General features: G+C 35.5%; 1 protein-coding gene across 3 annotated transcripts in view; it reads right to left on the bottom strand.

Moving 5' to 3' along the window:
- Positions 1-892: 892 nt before the first annotated feature.
- Positions 893-18,504, bottom strand: part of LOC115775402 (calcium-dependent protein kinase 2-like) — a 45,056-nt gene continuing 27,444 nt past the window's right edge. For 2 of the 3 annotated variants that reach the window (XM_030722937.1, XM_030722936.1), the window contains 7 exons: positions 3,547-3,795; positions 2,906-3,256; positions 2,690-2,784; positions 2,092-2,448; positions 1,806-1,986; positions 1,462-1,635; positions 893-1,376 (listed from right to left, as the gene is read on the bottom strand). In XM_030722937.1, the coding sequence (XP_030578797.1) occupies positions 1,285-1,376; positions 1,462-1,635; positions 1,806-1,986; positions 2,092-2,448; positions 2,690-2,784; positions 2,906-3,256; positions 3,547-3,795 (1,499 nt within the window). In that variant the 3' untranslated portion in view covers positions 893-1,284. The remainder of the gene's footprint in view (positions 1,377-1,461; positions 1,636-1,805; positions 1,987-2,091; positions 2,449-2,689; positions 2,785-2,905; positions 3,257-3,546; positions 3,796-18,504) is intronic. The other variant, XM_030722935.1, reaches the window with a different exon arrangement.

The following is an 18,504-nucleotide window of genomic DNA, read 5'->3' as shown; positions in this document are numbered from 1 at the left end:
GATCTCACTTTTATGGCTCATTTGTGCTCTTGGGGTGCCATCACGCCATTTTGTGGTATAGCAGTGTAATAACATATTTACAGCACTTCTTGTAGCACTGGGCCCAATTGTTGACCACTTGTGTTTGATATTATTTTACAGATGCTCAGCAATTCTGTATGCTGAATAATAATTATTATAATATATATATATATATATATATATAATATATATATATATATACACAAACAGCTTATTTACTAGTCTGTAATTAGGTGCATAAATCCCATATTTCCTAAAAAGCCTATGCCCTCTAGATTGGATATGGCACACACTGATCCTTGTCCCACCTTCCTCAATGTCATGGATATGACATAGTTTTTTGTTTGTTTATAAGTTCTTTAGTGGGAGAGTATGGTTAGAGGTGACTAAAATGTCACAATGCAGTCTGAGTTACATATATTTGAATGAATGAAAATCCATGTGTCTGTAATGAAAATGATTCGTTGAAATTCTTAATTTCATTTCAGTTTTCAGTGTTCTTTGAAGATTATATCACTTGATTATGAAAAAATAAATGCTCTTCATTAACATCAGTATGAAGGTGGACTCGATGATTGAGCAGGAAGTAGTTACAACCTTAGGGTTAGAATACAACAGTTGGTGCTTATTGTGCAGCTCTGATTTTTTAGTTGCCATGGTAGAACAAAATAAAAACTCAGATCCAAAGATTCAAAAATCCCAATAAAATTAGAAGGCTTGATTAGGCTTACATGTGTGTACATGAGTGCGCAAATGTATCTCTCTAGAAGAGAGATACATTTTTACACCATGTGTAAAAAATACATAAATAAATAAAATGTAATATAAAAGAATCCTAAAATTTTTTAAGTTTATTACAAGTATTCTGATTTCTACAGTTTATTTGTTAATTGATTATTAATAACCAGAGCCAACATTCGGTTATTAATAATCAAATAATATTAATAATCAAATAACATTAATAAATCAGTAGAATAACTTGATGGAACTCCTGACCAGCCCAAGCTCTCTCTGAAGACGAGGAAAAACTCCCCTGACTGATAGGAAGAAACCTCGGGAAAGGCAATTCAAAGAGAGATCCCCCTTTCCCTGGATGGCTGGGGGGTTACAAGAGTTCCAGGACAGAAAATGACGATTGATGTAAAGTCCCAGTTTAAACTTTTGACTGGTACTGGGCAATTTGAGTGAAATTTAGACTAGTCCAATTAAATAGCATCAATCTTTTTCTGTCAAAAACATTTTGTTGTCTATATGTATGGCCGTTCACCTGAACCAGCGGTGAAGCAGGAGGTCCTCCAGTATCGGGCGCCTTTTGGGGTCCAGGTCTAAACACATTTTCAAGAAATCCTGGCAGTCTGCAAAGAAAGAAGAAGAGAGATGAGGACAACAGTTCCAGTGATCCAAGTGATAAGTGAATGTTGAAGTGTGAATTTTTCTTACTTTCAGACAGCTCCTCGCTAATTTCTAAGAGCTCGTTGAGGACCAGTATTGTATCAAAGAAGGGTCTTGCATGGAGTGTTTCATACAACACCGCTCCCAGCTGCCACACTGTGGTGGGTCCAGGCCTATAGTACTGGCGGAGGTACCATTCTGGAGGGCAGTAAGAAGGTGTGCCTAAAAAACATACACAATTATAATTTCTTTTGTTAGGTTGGCCCTTATTTCAACTCTTGTTCTGATATAAGAATGAAAGCTTATGTTGGCATTATATGCATTTTTAAGGAGTCAAAAACAAAAAGGCCCAGATTGGTGCATCTGTGAAGAGAAGGAACAGAATATCTTACCAGAAAAAATGCGGTACCATGAGCGTTTCTTAAAAAAGCAGCTCATTCCAAAGTCAATTAGGCGAACACGAGGCACATCTGAGCCGGTCTCAATCAGAATGTTCTCAATCTTGATGTCCCGGTGAAAGATGTTTTTATCCTCGAGTTCTTTTGCAGCCTCAATCAGTTGTTTTAGAATGGCCTGGAAAAGATGATAAATTACGATGAGTCAGTGGATTAACATTTCTGTTATACTCTGTGCTTTGATTCAATGCTGTACAGTATAAGGCTCTTCCAGGAAACTTACCTTGGCTGTCTCCTCTGTTAAAGTACCTCCATTTTCCTCGATGTATTCCCATAGGTCCACAGCAGGGACAGGTCTCTCCATCACCAGGATCAGCTCCTTGCGCAAATCGAACCAATCCAGCAAGGACACGGCTGCTGATGTCCTCCCTGATCGTGGTGTTTCAGGTGTAAGTTTGAGCATAGTAGCCACTTCCACAGAGATGCGCTTCCCATTCTCATCCTGAAACATGGCAACAAAGTGGATGATGAGGAACAGACAATCGTTCCACAGTGCAATGATGTATAACAGATTTAAGTGTTGCATACTGACCTTTACTTTGCAGTGGACATTACTCCTTGGAATGTGTTTGATAGCGACCTAAAAGACACAAACAGAGCATTGGTTAGCATTTCCAGAAATCTGGAGCTTTCTGCTCAGAAAGCTCCAGATTTCTGCCTCACTAATATTAATTTACGTTTCACTCACTGAAAGCAGCCACGGCCTCAAGAATATGAAAATTTAACAAACTTTAAATTGTATAAAAATTAATCACCAGCAACCAGCATGGAAAATAAAAACACACATGCTCTTATACCTGAGAATACCTGAAAATACTTACTGGAAATTTATCTTCTTTCCTGTAGCCAGCAAACACTGTTCCACACCCTCCTTCTCCAAGTTCGTCCTTCTCAACATATTTGGCTTTAAATTCACCTGAACAGACAGACACAGATTTTGTTTTAATACAGCTATAACATGAATTATTCTATCCTGTACCCTAAATATTAATTATATTCTTCACCTTAACATGGAAGCAAAGTTGCTTGCTACTTACGCCTTTTTGCAGCCACTATTTTTTTGGTGCTACTACGTTTGGGTTTCTTTGGGGGTGACTCTTTTCCATCACCCGTGGCTTTCCTCTTGCACACCTTTTCTTTTACATCAGTGGAGATCTCTAAAATTGCTTGCTCCCCATCAGTGTGCACATGGTGAAAAAGTTTAATTTTTTTTGCTGGTCTGGATGATCCCTCATCATCATCTGACAACTTCCGCTTTTGTCCTCTGACCATGCATGGATCATCAGCTGAGATCCTGGAAGGATGGGGCAGCTCAGCGACCCTCACTCCTTCAACTTTGATCTTCTTTTTGCCGTTGGTCTTTCTCTTTGGCATCTTGGTTTTTGGATCTGTAAACGACAACAATACAGTGGTGAGAAAAGGGGCTCAACATCAGGACTGGAGGCATTTAGAAAGGCATCAAATTCTAAATGAGTATACATTGGTCAAATTAATTTTCTCCAAGAATAAATTTGTTGCACCATTTGAGTGCATGAAATCTGCTTTGTGCCAGTGAGTTTCTGTTGGAACAATCTTCTGCCATTGCAGTTATCCAAACTAGACACTCAGACACAAATATCTGAAACCTAGATGTCCATCTGTACATTTAATCTAATGCTTTCTCAGTAAATGAGCCTACCTTTACTGGTTTCCACAGAGGAGGATGCTTGCTCCTCGTCACTGTGCACGTGGTGAAAAAGTTTAATTTTTTTTGCTGGTCTGGATGATCCCTCATCATCATCCGAGAACTTCTGCTTTTGTCCTCTGACCATGCATGGATCATCAGCTGAGATCCTGGAAGGATGGGGCAGCTCAGCGACCCTCACTCCTTCAACTTTGATCTTCTTTTTGCCGTTGGTCTTTCTCTTTGGCATCTTGGTTTTTGGATCTGTAAACGACAACAATACAGTGGTGAGAAAAGGGGCTCAACATCAGTACTGGAGGCATTTAGAAAAGAATCAAATTCTAAATGAGTATACATTGGTCAAATTTTCTCCAAGCGTAAATTTGTTGCACCATTTTATCAAAAAAACAGAATGCCTCAGTAACTGATTTGATTAGATATGTTGGATTTATAGTATTTGCATTTACGTACAAGATTCAAATGTTTTGCAAGTTATTTATATGTTAAAATGAAGGCCAGTTTGTTTTGGAAATGTGGGTTGTGTGGTTTAGAATATTTTACATGGATTGTTTTTTTTTACTTACTTTTCTCTCCTGAATCTTTATCTGAACAAGTGAATCTCGATTCAAACCCCTTTATCTCTTGTCTGAGTTTGCAGCAGTATCTACAGACTTTAGAACCAGAATAAAGAATGTTGCCACCTTTGATGTTTCGTTACATCGTTACATATTAGTGACGTCATTACATTCTGTCACCGACCGACTGCCAGTACAGTTACCATGGTGATGTACCTCAGTAAAAAGTAAAGCACCTAAAGACTATGCTGTAGTAACGCGAGACTTCAACGTGAATCTCGGCAGTCTCGAGCTGAACCATTGATTGTTAAACATTCTAGTGAAGTTAATATTTTTTGCCAGCTTAGTTATAGACAACTTTAAAGATGAGTGATTGTATCACTTCCTGTTCCTGTTTCGGAGCACAGTGTTTTGCTGTCTGTTAGCTGTTATATCTGTATAACTCGATTTATCTGGATAATAACATATTTTAGTGTAATCTTCACCTACTTTAAATAGCATACTCTTTGCTGAATCACCTGTATTCACAATACTCACTTTATTTGTTTTTAGAAATTCGCTAGCTTAGCTCAGCTAGTAGCTTAGCCCTTAGCCGACTCACTACCAGCATGGCTTCTTCTCCTGTCTCTCCTGCACTTTCCTGCTCTGGGTGTCACATGTTTAGTTACTCCTCGGCCTCCTTTAGCAGTAACGGTACTTGTAATAAATGTAGTCTGTTTGTAGCTCTGGAGGCCAGGCTTTCTGAACTGGAGACTCGGCTCCGCACCCTGGAAAATCCTACATCTAGCCAGGCCCCTGTAGCGGGTGCGGACCATGGTAGCTTAGCCGCTGTTAGCTCCCCCCCAGCAGATCCCGAGCAGCAGGGAAAACAGGCCGGCTGGGTGACGGTGAGGAGGAAGCGTAGTCCTAAGCAGAAGCCCCGGGTACACCACCAACCTGTTCACGTCTCTAACCGTTTTTCTCCACTCGGCGACACACCCGCCGAGGAACAAACTCTGGTTATTGGCGACTCTGTTTTGAGAAACGTGAAGCTAGAGACACCGGCGACCATAGTCAAATGTCTTCCAGGGGCCAGAGCAGGCGACATTCATGGAAATTTGAAACTGCTGGCTAAGGCTAATCGTAGATTTGGTAAGATCGTTATTCACGTCGGCAGTAATGACACCCGGTTATGCCAATCGGAGGTCACTAAAATTAATATTGACTCAGTGTGTAACTTTGCAAAAACGATGTCGGACTCTGTAGTTTTCTCTGGGCCCCTCCCCAATCAGACCAGGAGCGACATGTTTAGCCGCATGTTCTCCTTGAATCGCTGGCTGTCTGAGTGGTGTCCAAAAAATGACGTGGGCTTCATAGATAATTGGCAAAGTTTCTGGGGAAAACCTGGTCTTGTTAGGAGAGACGGCATCCATCCCACTTTGGATGGAGCAGCTCTCATTTCTAGAAATCTGGCCAAATTTATTAACCCTCCTAAAAACTGACTACCCAGGGTTGAGACCAGGAAGCAGAGTTGCAGTCTTACACGCCTCTCTGCAGCTTCTCTCCTCCTGCCATCCCCCCAAAACCCCATCCCCATAGAGTCGGTGCCTGCTCCCAGACCACCAAAAAACAAAGCTAAAATCAGCAAAAAGCTATTTAAACTTCAAAATCTTGTTTATTTTCCCACCAGTCTGCTACACAGACCAACGAAGGGTGGAAGTGCTCCTGTGATAAGCAAACTCCTGAAATTAAAGTTAAGCTTCATAACTGGATAGTTTTATTCAACATTAATGTCTCACTTGTTATAGTTGGAAATTAATCATTAGCTCAGCTGTATTCCTTGATGTTGAAATGTGTTACGCTTGTTTTAACAGCTTATTTTGAATTAAAGATTTAAAATTAAACCACAAAAAGGAGAAAAAGTTCGTTCTCCGTTTAACCAGCTGTTTTTACACAGCTGTGCTTCACACTCACGGTTGCTAGGCGACATGAGCTACACAGAGGTGATGGCAGGTGACGCTGATATGAAGGCTAGCTGCTCACTTCCGGCCTTTGTGGTGTTCGTGGGCTGTGAAAGACGTGGGCCGGGTCCTTCGCAGGATGCGGCCCCTAATTTGGACATTGTGCGTCGATATAATCTGTATGCCGGGAACTCGTGCACTGAGAAACGTTCCACGGTGCAAAGTGCGATTAAAATGCGTTAAAATTTTTAACGCGTTAATTTCCCCGTAATTAATTAATCGAAATTAACGCGTTAAAGTCCCACCCCTAATATATATATATATATATATATATATATATATTTATATAAATTTTTTAGATTTATTTTTATATTTTTATACTTATATGTAAATATAAATATACATACCATACCTTACATACAATACCGTACATACCGTACATATCTTACCGTACATACCATACTGTACCTACCGTATGTACCGTACATTCCATACCACACATACCGTATGTATGGCACATACCGTACAAACCACACCATACCTTCCGTACATACGTACAGTCCACAACATACATACCATATGTACGTACAGTATGTACCATACCGTACAAAAATATGAATAAAAATACAGTATGGTATATACTGTATTTTTATTCATATTTTATATTTATATAAATATAAAATATAAATTAAAAATATATATTTACAATTAATATTTTTAGTTTTTATATATTTATTTATATTTTATTTTTCATATATTTATACATTAATAAATATATATAGAAATATATTAAAACATACCATACGTACCATACCGTACACACATACCATACGTACCATACCTTACATATAAATTTTTAGATATTTATATTTTTTATATTTTATATTTTAATAGATACATAGAAATATAAATATACATACCGTATGTACTATACGTACCTCACATACAATACCGTACAGACCGTACATACCATACTGTACCTACCATACGTACCGTACATTCCATACCATACATACCGTATGTACCATACCGTATGTACCATACCTTACATATATTATAAATGTTTAGATATTTATATTTTTTATATTTATATATATATATATATATATATATATATATATATATATATATATATATAAATTTTTTAGATTTATTTTTATATTTTTATACATATATGTAAATATAAATATACATACCATACCTTACATACAATACCGTACATATCTTACCGTACATACCATACTGTACCTACCGTATGTACCGTACATTCCATACCACACATACCGTATGTATGGCACATACCGTACAAACCACACCATACCTTCCGTACATACGTACAGTCCACAACATACATACCATATGTACGTACAGTATGTACCATACCGTACAGAAATATGAATAAAAATACAGTATGGTATATACTGTATTTTTATTCATATTTTTATATTTATATAAATATAAAATATACATTAAAAATATATATTTACAATTAATATTTTTAGTTTTTATATATTTATTTATATTTTATTTTTCATATATTTATACATTAATAAATATATATAGAAATATATTCAAACATACCGTACGTACCATACCGTGCACACATACCGTACGTACCATACCTTACATATAAATTTTTAGATATTTATATTTTTTATATTTTAATAAATACGTAGAAATATAAATATACATACCGTATGTACTATACGTACCTCACATACAATACCGTACAGACCGCACGTATCTTACCGTACATACCATACTGTACCTACCGTACGTACCGTACATTCCATACCATACATACCGTATGTACCATACCGTACAAACCATACCGTACGTACCATACCTTACATATATTATAAATGTTTAGATATTTATATTTTTTATATTTATATATATATATATATATATATATATATATATATATATATATATAAATAAATTTTTTAGATTTATTTTTTATATTTTTATACATATATGTAAATATAAATATACATACCATACCTTACATACAATACCGTACATATCTTACCGTACATACCATACTGTACCTACCGTATGTACCGTACATTCCATACCACACATACCGTATGTATGGCACATACCGTACAAACCACACCATACCTTCCGTACATACGTACAGTCCACAACATACATACCATATGTACGTACAGTATGTACCATACCGTACAAAAATATGAATAAAAATACAGTATGGTATATACTGTATTTTTATTCATATTTTTATATTTATATAAATATAAAATATACATTAAAAATATATATTTACAATTAATATTTTTAGTTTTTATATATTTATTTATATTTTATTTTTCATATATTTATACATTAATAAATATATATAGAAATATATTAAAACATACCGTATGTACCATACCGTACACACATACCTGTACGTACCATACCTTACATATAAATTTTTAGATATTTATATTTTTATATTTATATTTTAATAAATACGTAGAAATATAAATATACATACCGTATGTACTATATGTACCTCACATACAATACCTTACAGACCGCACGTATCTTACCGTACATACCATACTGTACCTACCGTACGTACCGTACATTCCATACCATACATACCGTATGTACCATACCGTACAAACCATACCGTACGTACCATACCTTACATATATTATAAATGTTTAGATATTTATATTTTTTATATTTATATATATATATATATATATATATATATATATATATATATAAATTTTTTAGATTTATTTTTTATATTTTATACATATATGTAAATATAAATATACATACCTATACCGTACATATCATACCGTACATACCATACTGTACCTACCGTATGTACCGTACATTCCATACCACACATACCGTATGTATGGCACATACCGTACAAACCACACCATACCTTCCGTACATACGTACAGTCCACAACATACATACCATATGTACGTACAGTATGTACCATACCGTACAGAAATATGAATAAAAATACAGTATGGTATATACTGTATTTTTATTCATATTTTTATATTTATATAAATATAAAATATACATTAAAAATATATATTTACAATTAAAATTTTAATTTTTATATATTTATTTATATTTTATTTTTCATATATTTATACATTAATAAATATATATAGAAATATATTAAAACATACCGTACGTACCATACCGTACACACATACCGTACGTACCATACCTTACATATAAATTTTTAGATGTTTATATTTTTTATATTTTAATAAATATGTAGAAATATAAATATACATACCGTATGTACTATATGTACCTCACATACAATACCGTACAGACCGCACGTATCTTACCGTACATACCATACTGTACCTACCGTACGTACCGTACATTCCATACCAGACATACCGTATGTACCATACCGTACAAACCAAACCCTACATACCATACCTTACATATATTATAAATGTTTAGATATTTATATTTTTATATTTATATATATATATATATATATATATATATATAAATTTTTTAGATTTATTTTTATATATTTATACATATATGTAAATATAAATATACATACTATACCGTACATATCTTACCGTACATACCATACTGTACCTACCGTATGTACCGTACATTCCATACCACACATACCGTATGTATGGCACATACCGTACAAACCACACCATACCTTCCGTACATACGTACAGTCCACAACATACATACCATATGTACGTACAGTATGTACCATACCGTACAAAAATATTATTAAAAATACAGTATGGTATATACTGTATTTTTATTCATATTTTTATATTTATATAAATATAAAATATACATTAAAAATATATATTTACAATTAATATTTTTAATTTTTATATATTTATTTATATTTTATTTTTCATATATTTATACATTAATAAATATATATAGAAATATATTAAAACATACCGTACGTACCATACCGTACACACATACCGTACGTACCATACCTTACATATAAATTTTTAGATATTTATATTTTTTATATTTTAATAGATACATAGAAATATAAATATACATACCGTATGTACTATACGTACCTCACATACAATACCGTACAGACCGCACGTATCTTACCGTACATACCATACTGTACCTACCGTACGTACCGTACATTCCATACCATACATACCGTATGTACCATACCGTACAAACCATACCGTACATACCATACCTTACATATATTATAAATGTTTAGATATTATATTTTTTATATTTATACATATTACATATAATATATATATATATATATATAATATATATATATATATATATATATGAAATCAGTTGAGGTTGAGACCTTGGTTATTCGATGGCCTATGCCTGGTGCTATATGGACAATCATAATTCTGAGTTATATAAAATGAAAATTGATTTATGGAATGTAACAAATAATCTGTATGATTTCTAAGTTGATAAGAATGTGTATAACACAGAAATGATTTTAAAGCACAACAAGTAAGGAAATTGTGAAATCTTGGAGAATCACTGAGCAGGGTAAGATGAGGAACTGAAACCTGTTGCCTAGGAATCAGTAGGAACCGAGGGGAAAAACAAGCTGAAAATAGCTTTAGATGGAAAGTACCTAACAGGCCTTGTATTACGAGAAATGAAGTAATGGTTAAGTCAAATACCATAATTGGAAGCTGGGCATTGGAGTGATAATTTGTCATGATGATGTTTTAAAACTAGGATGTGTCTTAGATTTAAAATATAAAAGGCGATGCACAGAAGTAAGAGAATCTTGGGAGCCCTTCCCAGCACCAGGACTGATCTGCAGAATGGACAGGGCCAACCCAGCTGTGGACAACTAATTGACTTGGAATGGTTTTGAGTGCATTCTCCCTGTATTTTCAGTTGAAGATTGGAAGTACCTAGGCTGTTGGATTTCAGGGAGGATTTCTGCATAACAGTAAGGACTATAAAAGAGGACAGTTGACAGAAGAAAACCAACATCTTTCTTTTTGGACTTCTCCTTTTTCCCCACTTCACTGCGGCAGCAACGGACTGGACATCGGGTGTGGTCGCTTCGGCCGAGTGACTCACTTGAAGTCCTTTCTTCCCAAAATAGGATGTTAACCAATTGGATATTTTCAAGCCCCTTCCTCAACAACCCAGCTCTTAAGTATACCATCCTGATTCAGATCTAGTAATTCTGAAAGATATGCTCTGTGATTGATTCATTTTGATTCTGAAACTTAAATTCTAAGTTGATTGTTGAATTTGGAGAATTGATTAAGAATTGATTTTGAGCTAAATGCAAACTGCTTGAGCTGAAACCTGCATAATAAAATTTGACTCTAAAAAGTCAGTATAATTCTCTTGAGAATTATTTTCCCCATTAACGGTACATCTACATCCATGCAACAGTAAAACTCTAGGCAAGTCAAGCTACAACATCTGGTTCTGTTTGGACACACTAGTCGTTAGTAATCCACTTCAACTTTACTTATGTCCCTTGGGCTCACTGTCTGAGCCGATAAAATAATCTGGCCAGTAACAAGTGCACTGATCAAGGGATGAGCCACTACAACTAATTCGGACTATATTTCGGGGTCGACTGTGGAAGCCTTCCTGATCAGCGGCATTGGAGTATAGAGGAAGTGGGGCAGAGGTTAGGATTATTAGTGGTTAGAAGCCAGATGAGTCACCCCGTCACAGCTTAAGTAGTGTCACTGAGTTGCAGGAGAGGGTAATACCCCACTGATGAAAGTGATCTGGACCCTATGAAACGGAGTAGCTGTCACAGAGGTAAATACCTGTGGCATCTAACAATATATATAAATATACATACCGTATGTACTGTACGTATCTTACCATACATACCGTACGTACCATACCTTACATATATTACAAATTTTTAGATATTTATATTTTTATATTTTATTTATATATATATATACAGGGGCTGGACAATGAAACTGAAACACCTGTCATTTTAGTGTGGGAGGTTTCATGGCTAAATTGGACCAGCCTGGTGGCCAGTCTTCATTAATTGCACATTGCACCAGTAAGAGCAGAGTGTGAAGGTTCAATTAGCAGGGTAAGAGCACAGTTTTGCTCAAAATATTGCAATGCACACAACATTATGGGTGACATACCAGAGTTCAAAAGAGGACAAATTGTTGGTGCACGTCTTGCTGGCGCATCTGTGACCAAGACAGCAAGTCTTTGTGATGTATCAAGAGCCACGGTATCCTGGGTAATGTCAGCATACCACCAAGAAGGATGAATCACATCCAACAGGATTAACTGTGGATGCAAGAGGAAGCTGTCTGAAAGGGATGTTCGGGTGCTAACCCGGATTGTATCCAAAAAACATAAAACCACGGCTGCCCAAATCATGGCAGAAAAATGTGCACCTCAGCTCTCCTGTTTCCACCAAAACTGTCCGTCAGGAGCTCCACAGGGTCAATATACACGGCCGGGCTGCTATAGCCAAACCTTTGGTCACTCGTGCCAATGCCAAACGTCAGTTTCAGTGGTGCAAGGAGCGCAAATCTTGGGCTGTGGACAATGTGAAACATGTATTGTTCTCTGATGAGTCCACCTTTGCTGTTTTCCCCCACATCCGGGAGAGTTACAGTGTGGAGAAGCCCCAAAGAAGCGTACCACCCAGATTGTTGCATGCCCAGAGTGAAGTATGGGGGTGGATCAGTGATGGTTTGGGCTGCCATATCATGGCATTCCCTTGGCCCAATACCTGTGCTAGATGGGCGCGTCACTGCCAAGGACTACCGAACCATTCTGGAGGACCATGTGCATCCAATGGTTCAAACATTGTATCCTGAAGACGGTGCCGTGTATCAGGATGACAGTGCACCAATACACACAGCAAGACTGGTGAAAGATTGTTTGATGAACATGAAAGTGAAGTTGAACATCTCCCATGGCCTGCACAGTCACCAATATTTTCTAAATATTATTGAGCCACTTTGGGGTGTTCTGGAGGAGCGAGTCAGGAAACGTTTTCCTCCACCAGCATCACATCGTGACCTGGCCACTATCCTGCAAGAAGAATGGCTTAAAATCCCTCTGTCCACTGTGCAGGACTTGTATAAAACCAGGTGTTTCAGTTTCATTGTCCAACCCCTGTATATATATATATATATACCTTATGTACTGTACGTATCTTACCATACATACCATACTGTACCTGCTGTACGCACCGTACATTCCATTACACACATACCGTACCTACCGTATAATACCGTCTGTACCGAACATACCGTAGATACTGTATGGACCTGTATGTACCGTACATTCCATACGACACATACCGTATGTATGGCACATTTTGTACAAACCATGCCATACCTTCCGTACATACCGTATGTTCCACACCATACATACAGTATGTACGTACAGTATGTACCATATCGTACATACCATACCATACATATATTATAAATTTTATTTATATTTTATATTTATATTTTTTATGTATAAAAATATAGAAAATATATAAATATACTTTTAAAATAATATATTTATAATTTATATTTTTAATTTTTATATATTTTTTATATTTTTATTTTTCTTCTATTTTTATATTAATAAATATATTAAAATATAAACATACGTACCTTCCGTACATACCATTCGTACCATACCGTACATATATTATAAATTTTTAGTTACATTTTATATACATATATAAATTTTTTGGATTTATTTTTATATTTTAATACATATATGTAATATAAATATACATACCGTACCTTACATACAATACCGTACATACGTACGAATCTTACCGTACATACTATACTGTGCCTACCCTATGTACCGTACATTCCAAAACAGTATGTACCATACACTATGTACCATACCGTACATACATACCATACATATATTATACATTTTTAATTTTATTTATATGTTTATATTTATCTTTTTATTTTATATTTATATAAATATAAAATATACATTAAAAAATATATGTTTACAATTTATATTTTTAATTTTTATATTTATTTATATTTTATTTTTCATATATTTATACATTAATAAATATATATATAAATATATTAAAATATACCGTACATACCATACCGTACGTACCGTACATTCCATTACACACCTACCGTATAATACCGTATGTACCGAACATACCGTAGAGACTGTATGGACCTGTATGTACTGTACATTCCATACGATACATACCGTATACGATACAACCATAAATACCATTTGTACCATACCGTACATATATTATAAAGTTTTATTTATATTTTATATATACATATATATTTATATAAATTTTTTAGATTTATTTTTTATATTTTTATACATATATATAAATATAAATATACATACCGTACATACCATACTGTACCTACCGTATGTACCGTACATTCCATACCACACATCCCGTATGTATGGCACATACCGTACAAACCACACCATACCTTCCGTACATACATACAGTCCACAACATACATACCATATGTACGTACAGTATGTACCATACCGTACATACATACCATACATATATTATAAATTTTTATTCATATTTTTATATTTCTTTTTATTTTTATATTTATATAAATATAAAATATACATTAAAAATATATATTTACAATTCACATTTTTAATTTTTATATATTTATTTATATTTTATTTTTCATACATTTATACATTAATAAATATATATATATATATAAATATATTAAAATATACCAAACGTACCATACCGTACATACCATACCGTACGTACCGTACATTCCATTACACACCTACCATATCATACCGTATGTACCGAACATACCGTAGAGACTGTATGGACCTGTATGTACTGTACATTCCATACGATACATACCGTATGTATGGCAGATTTTGTACAAACCAAACCATAAATACATACCATTTGTACCATACCGTACATATATTATAAAGTTTTATTTATATTTTATATATATATTAGGGGTGGGACTCGATTAAAAAAATTAATCGAATTAATTACAAGCTTTGTAATTAATTAATCGAAATTAATCGCATTTCAATATTTAACATGATAAATATTAATTTAAGTTTGGTTGATGAATAAATCAATATACATAAGCTTAAGCATAAAAATTCAAAAACAATAAATTATACAGCTTCATCAACTGCACCAAAAAATAAAACAATTAAATGTGGATTGTTAAACATTAGGTCTCTCTCTTCCAAGTCCCTATTAGTAAATGATTTAATAATTGATCAACGTATTGATTTATTCTGCCTTACAGAAACCTGGTTACAGCAGGATGAATATGTTAGTTTAAATGAATCAACACCCCCGAGTCACAGTAACTGTCAGAATGCTCGAAGCACAGGTCGAGGAGGAGGATTAGCTGCAATCTTCAATTCCAGCTTATTAATTAATCAAAGACCCAGACAAAGTTTTCATTCTTTTGAAAGCCTGACTCTTAGTCTTGTCCATCCTAATTGGGAAAATCAAAAACCTGTTTTATTTGTTATTATCTATCGTCCACCTGGTCCCTACTCAGAGTTTCTGTCTGATTTCTCTGACTTTTTATCTGATTTAGTGCTCAGTTCAGATAAAATAATTATAGTGGGTGATTTTAACATCCATGTAGATGCTGAGAATGACAGCCTCAACACTGCATTTAATCTATTGTTAGATTCAATTGGCTTCTCTCAAAATGTAAAGGAGCCCACCCACCACTTTAATCATACTCTGGATCTTGTCCTAACATATGGCATAGAAACTGAAGACTTAACAGTATTCCCTGAAAGCCCCCTCCTGTCTGATCATTTCTTAGTAACATTTACATTTACTTTAATGGATTACACAGCAGTGGGGAATAAGTTTTATTACAGTAGAAGTCTTTCTGAAAGTGCTGTAACTAAGTTTAAGGATCTAATTCCTTCATTGTTATGCTCTTCAGTGCCATGTGCCAACACAGTGCAGAGCAGCTACCTAAACTCTGCTCCCAGTGAGGTCGATTATCTCGTCAATAGTTTTACATCCTCACTGCGTATAACTTTGGATACTGTGGCTCCTCTGAAAAGGAAAGCTTCAAATCAGAAGTGCCTGACTCCGTGGTATAATTCACAAACGTACAGCTTAAAGCAGATAACCCGAAAGCTGGAGAGGGAATGGCGTCTCACTAAATTAGAAGATGCTCATTTAGCCTGGAAAAAGAGTTTGTTGCTCTATAAAAAAGCCCTCCGTAAAGCTAGGACATCTTACTATTCATCATTAATTGAAGAAAATAAGAACAACCCCAGGTTTCTTTTCAGCACTGTAGCCAGGCTGACAAAGAGTCAGAGCTCTGTAGAGCCGAGTATTCCTTTCACGTTAACTAGTAGTGACTTCATGGATTTCTTTACAAATAAAATTTTAGACATTAGAGAAAAAATTATTCATAACCATCTCAAAGATTATTCTTCATGTTCGGCTGCTTTCAGCACTGCTGGTATTTGTTTAGACTCTTTTGCTCCAGTTGATCTTTCAGAGTTAACTTCAATAGTTACTTCCTCCAAACCAGCAACATGTTTGTTAGATCCCATTCCTACTAGACTGTTCAAAGAAGTCTTTCCAATTATTGATGCTTCAATCTTAAAAATGATCAATCAGTCTTTATTAGTTGGCTATGTACCACAGACCTTCAAGGTGGCTGTAATTAAACCTCTGCTTAAAAAGCCATCACTTGACCCAGCTGTCTTAGCTAATTATAGGCCAATCTCCAACCTTCCTTTTCTCTCAAGATTCTTGAAAGAGTAGTTGTAAAACAGCTAACTGATCATCTGCAGAGGAACGGTTTATTTGAAGAGTTTCAGTCAGGTTTCAGAATTCATCACAGTACAGAAACAGCATTAGTGAAGGTTACAAATGAGGAGACAGCCTACAGGAGAGAGGTCTCCCGCCTGGAGAACTGGTGCCAGGAGAACCACCTCCTGCTCAACGTCAGCAAAACGAAGGAACTGATCGTGGACTTCAGCAGGAAGCAGCAGAGGGACTACCATCCACTTGTCATCAGTGGTGCTGAGGTGGAAAGAGTGGACACTTTCAAATACCTGGGAGTGACCATCTCACAGGACCTGTCCTGGACTCATCACATAAACATCACTGTGAAGAAGGCCAGACAGCGTCTCTACCTCCTCAGGCGGCTGAGAGACTTCAAGCTCCCACTCAAGGTGCTCAGGAACTTTTACACCTGCACCATCGAGAGCATCATGCGTGGGAGCATCACCACCTGGATGGGAAACTGCACCAAGCAGGACTTCATGGCCCTAAAAAGGGTGGTTCGTTCAGCTGAACGGACCATCAGAACCACCCTCCCCAACCTGCAGGACATTTACACCAAGCAGTGCAGGCTGAGGGCCATGAAGATCCTAAAACAGCCCAGCCACCCCGGACACTCTCTCTTCTCCCTGCTCCCATCAGGCCGGCGTTACCGCTGCCTGAGGGCTAAGACTGAAAGGTTGAAGAAGAGTTTTTACCCACAAGCCATCCGTCTGCTCAACTCTGAGCCCTAACTGGACCATTATTGCACAATGTAAATATTATAATTTATAAAAGTGTGTATAGTGTATAGTATATAGAGTATAGTGTATAGTGTGAATTACTTTTTTTATTTTTATTCTTCTTATTTATATGTGTGTGTATATATGGTTGCAGGTACAAAATACATTTCACTGTGCATTGTACTGTGTATAACTGTGCATGTGACAAATAAACACTATCTTATCTATCTTATCTTATCTTAAATGATCTTCTTACAGCCTCTGACAGTGGACTCATCTCTGTTCTTGTCCTGTTGGACCTCAGTGCAGCTTTTGATACTGTTGACCATAACATTTTATTACAGAGATTAGAGCTTGCTATAGGTATTAAAGGTACTGCACTGCAGTGGTTTGAATCATATTTATCTCATAGACTCCAATTTGTTCATGTAAATGGGGAGTCTTCTTCACACACTAAGGTTAATTATGGAGTTCCACAGGGTTCTGTGCTAGGACCAATTTTATTTACATTATACATGCTTCCCTTAGGCAGTATTATTAGAAAGCACTGCATCAATTTTCATTGTTATGCAGATGATACTCAGCTTTACCTATCAATGAAGCCAGATGACACACATCAATTAGTTAAACTGCAGGAATGTCTTAAAGATATTAAGGCCTGGATGACCTCTAATTTCCTGCTTCTAAATTCAGATAAAACTGAAATTCTTGTTCTCGGCCCCACAAATCTTAGAAACATGGTGTCTAACCAGATACTTACTCTGGATGGCATTACTTTAACCTCCAGTAACAATGTGAGAAATCTTGGAGTCATTTTTGACCAGGATATGTCCTTCAATGCACATATTAAACAAATATGTAGGACCGCTTTTTGCATTTGCGCAATATTTCTAAAATTAGAAACATCCTTTCTCAGAGTGATGCTGAAAAGCTCATTCATGCATTTATTACTT

Source organism: Archocentrus centrarchus, unplaced genomic scaffold, assembly GCF_007364275.1.
Source record: "Archocentrus centrarchus isolate MPI-CPG fArcCen1 unplaced genomic scaffold, fArcCen1 scaffold_120_ctg1, whole genome shotgun sequence".
NCBI lineage: Eukaryota > Metazoa > Chordata > Actinopteri > Cichliformes > Cichlidae > Archocentrus > Archocentrus centrarchus.
Note: the sequence above shows the minus strand (reverse complement) of the source record. Positions and strands in the feature narration are given on the sequence as shown.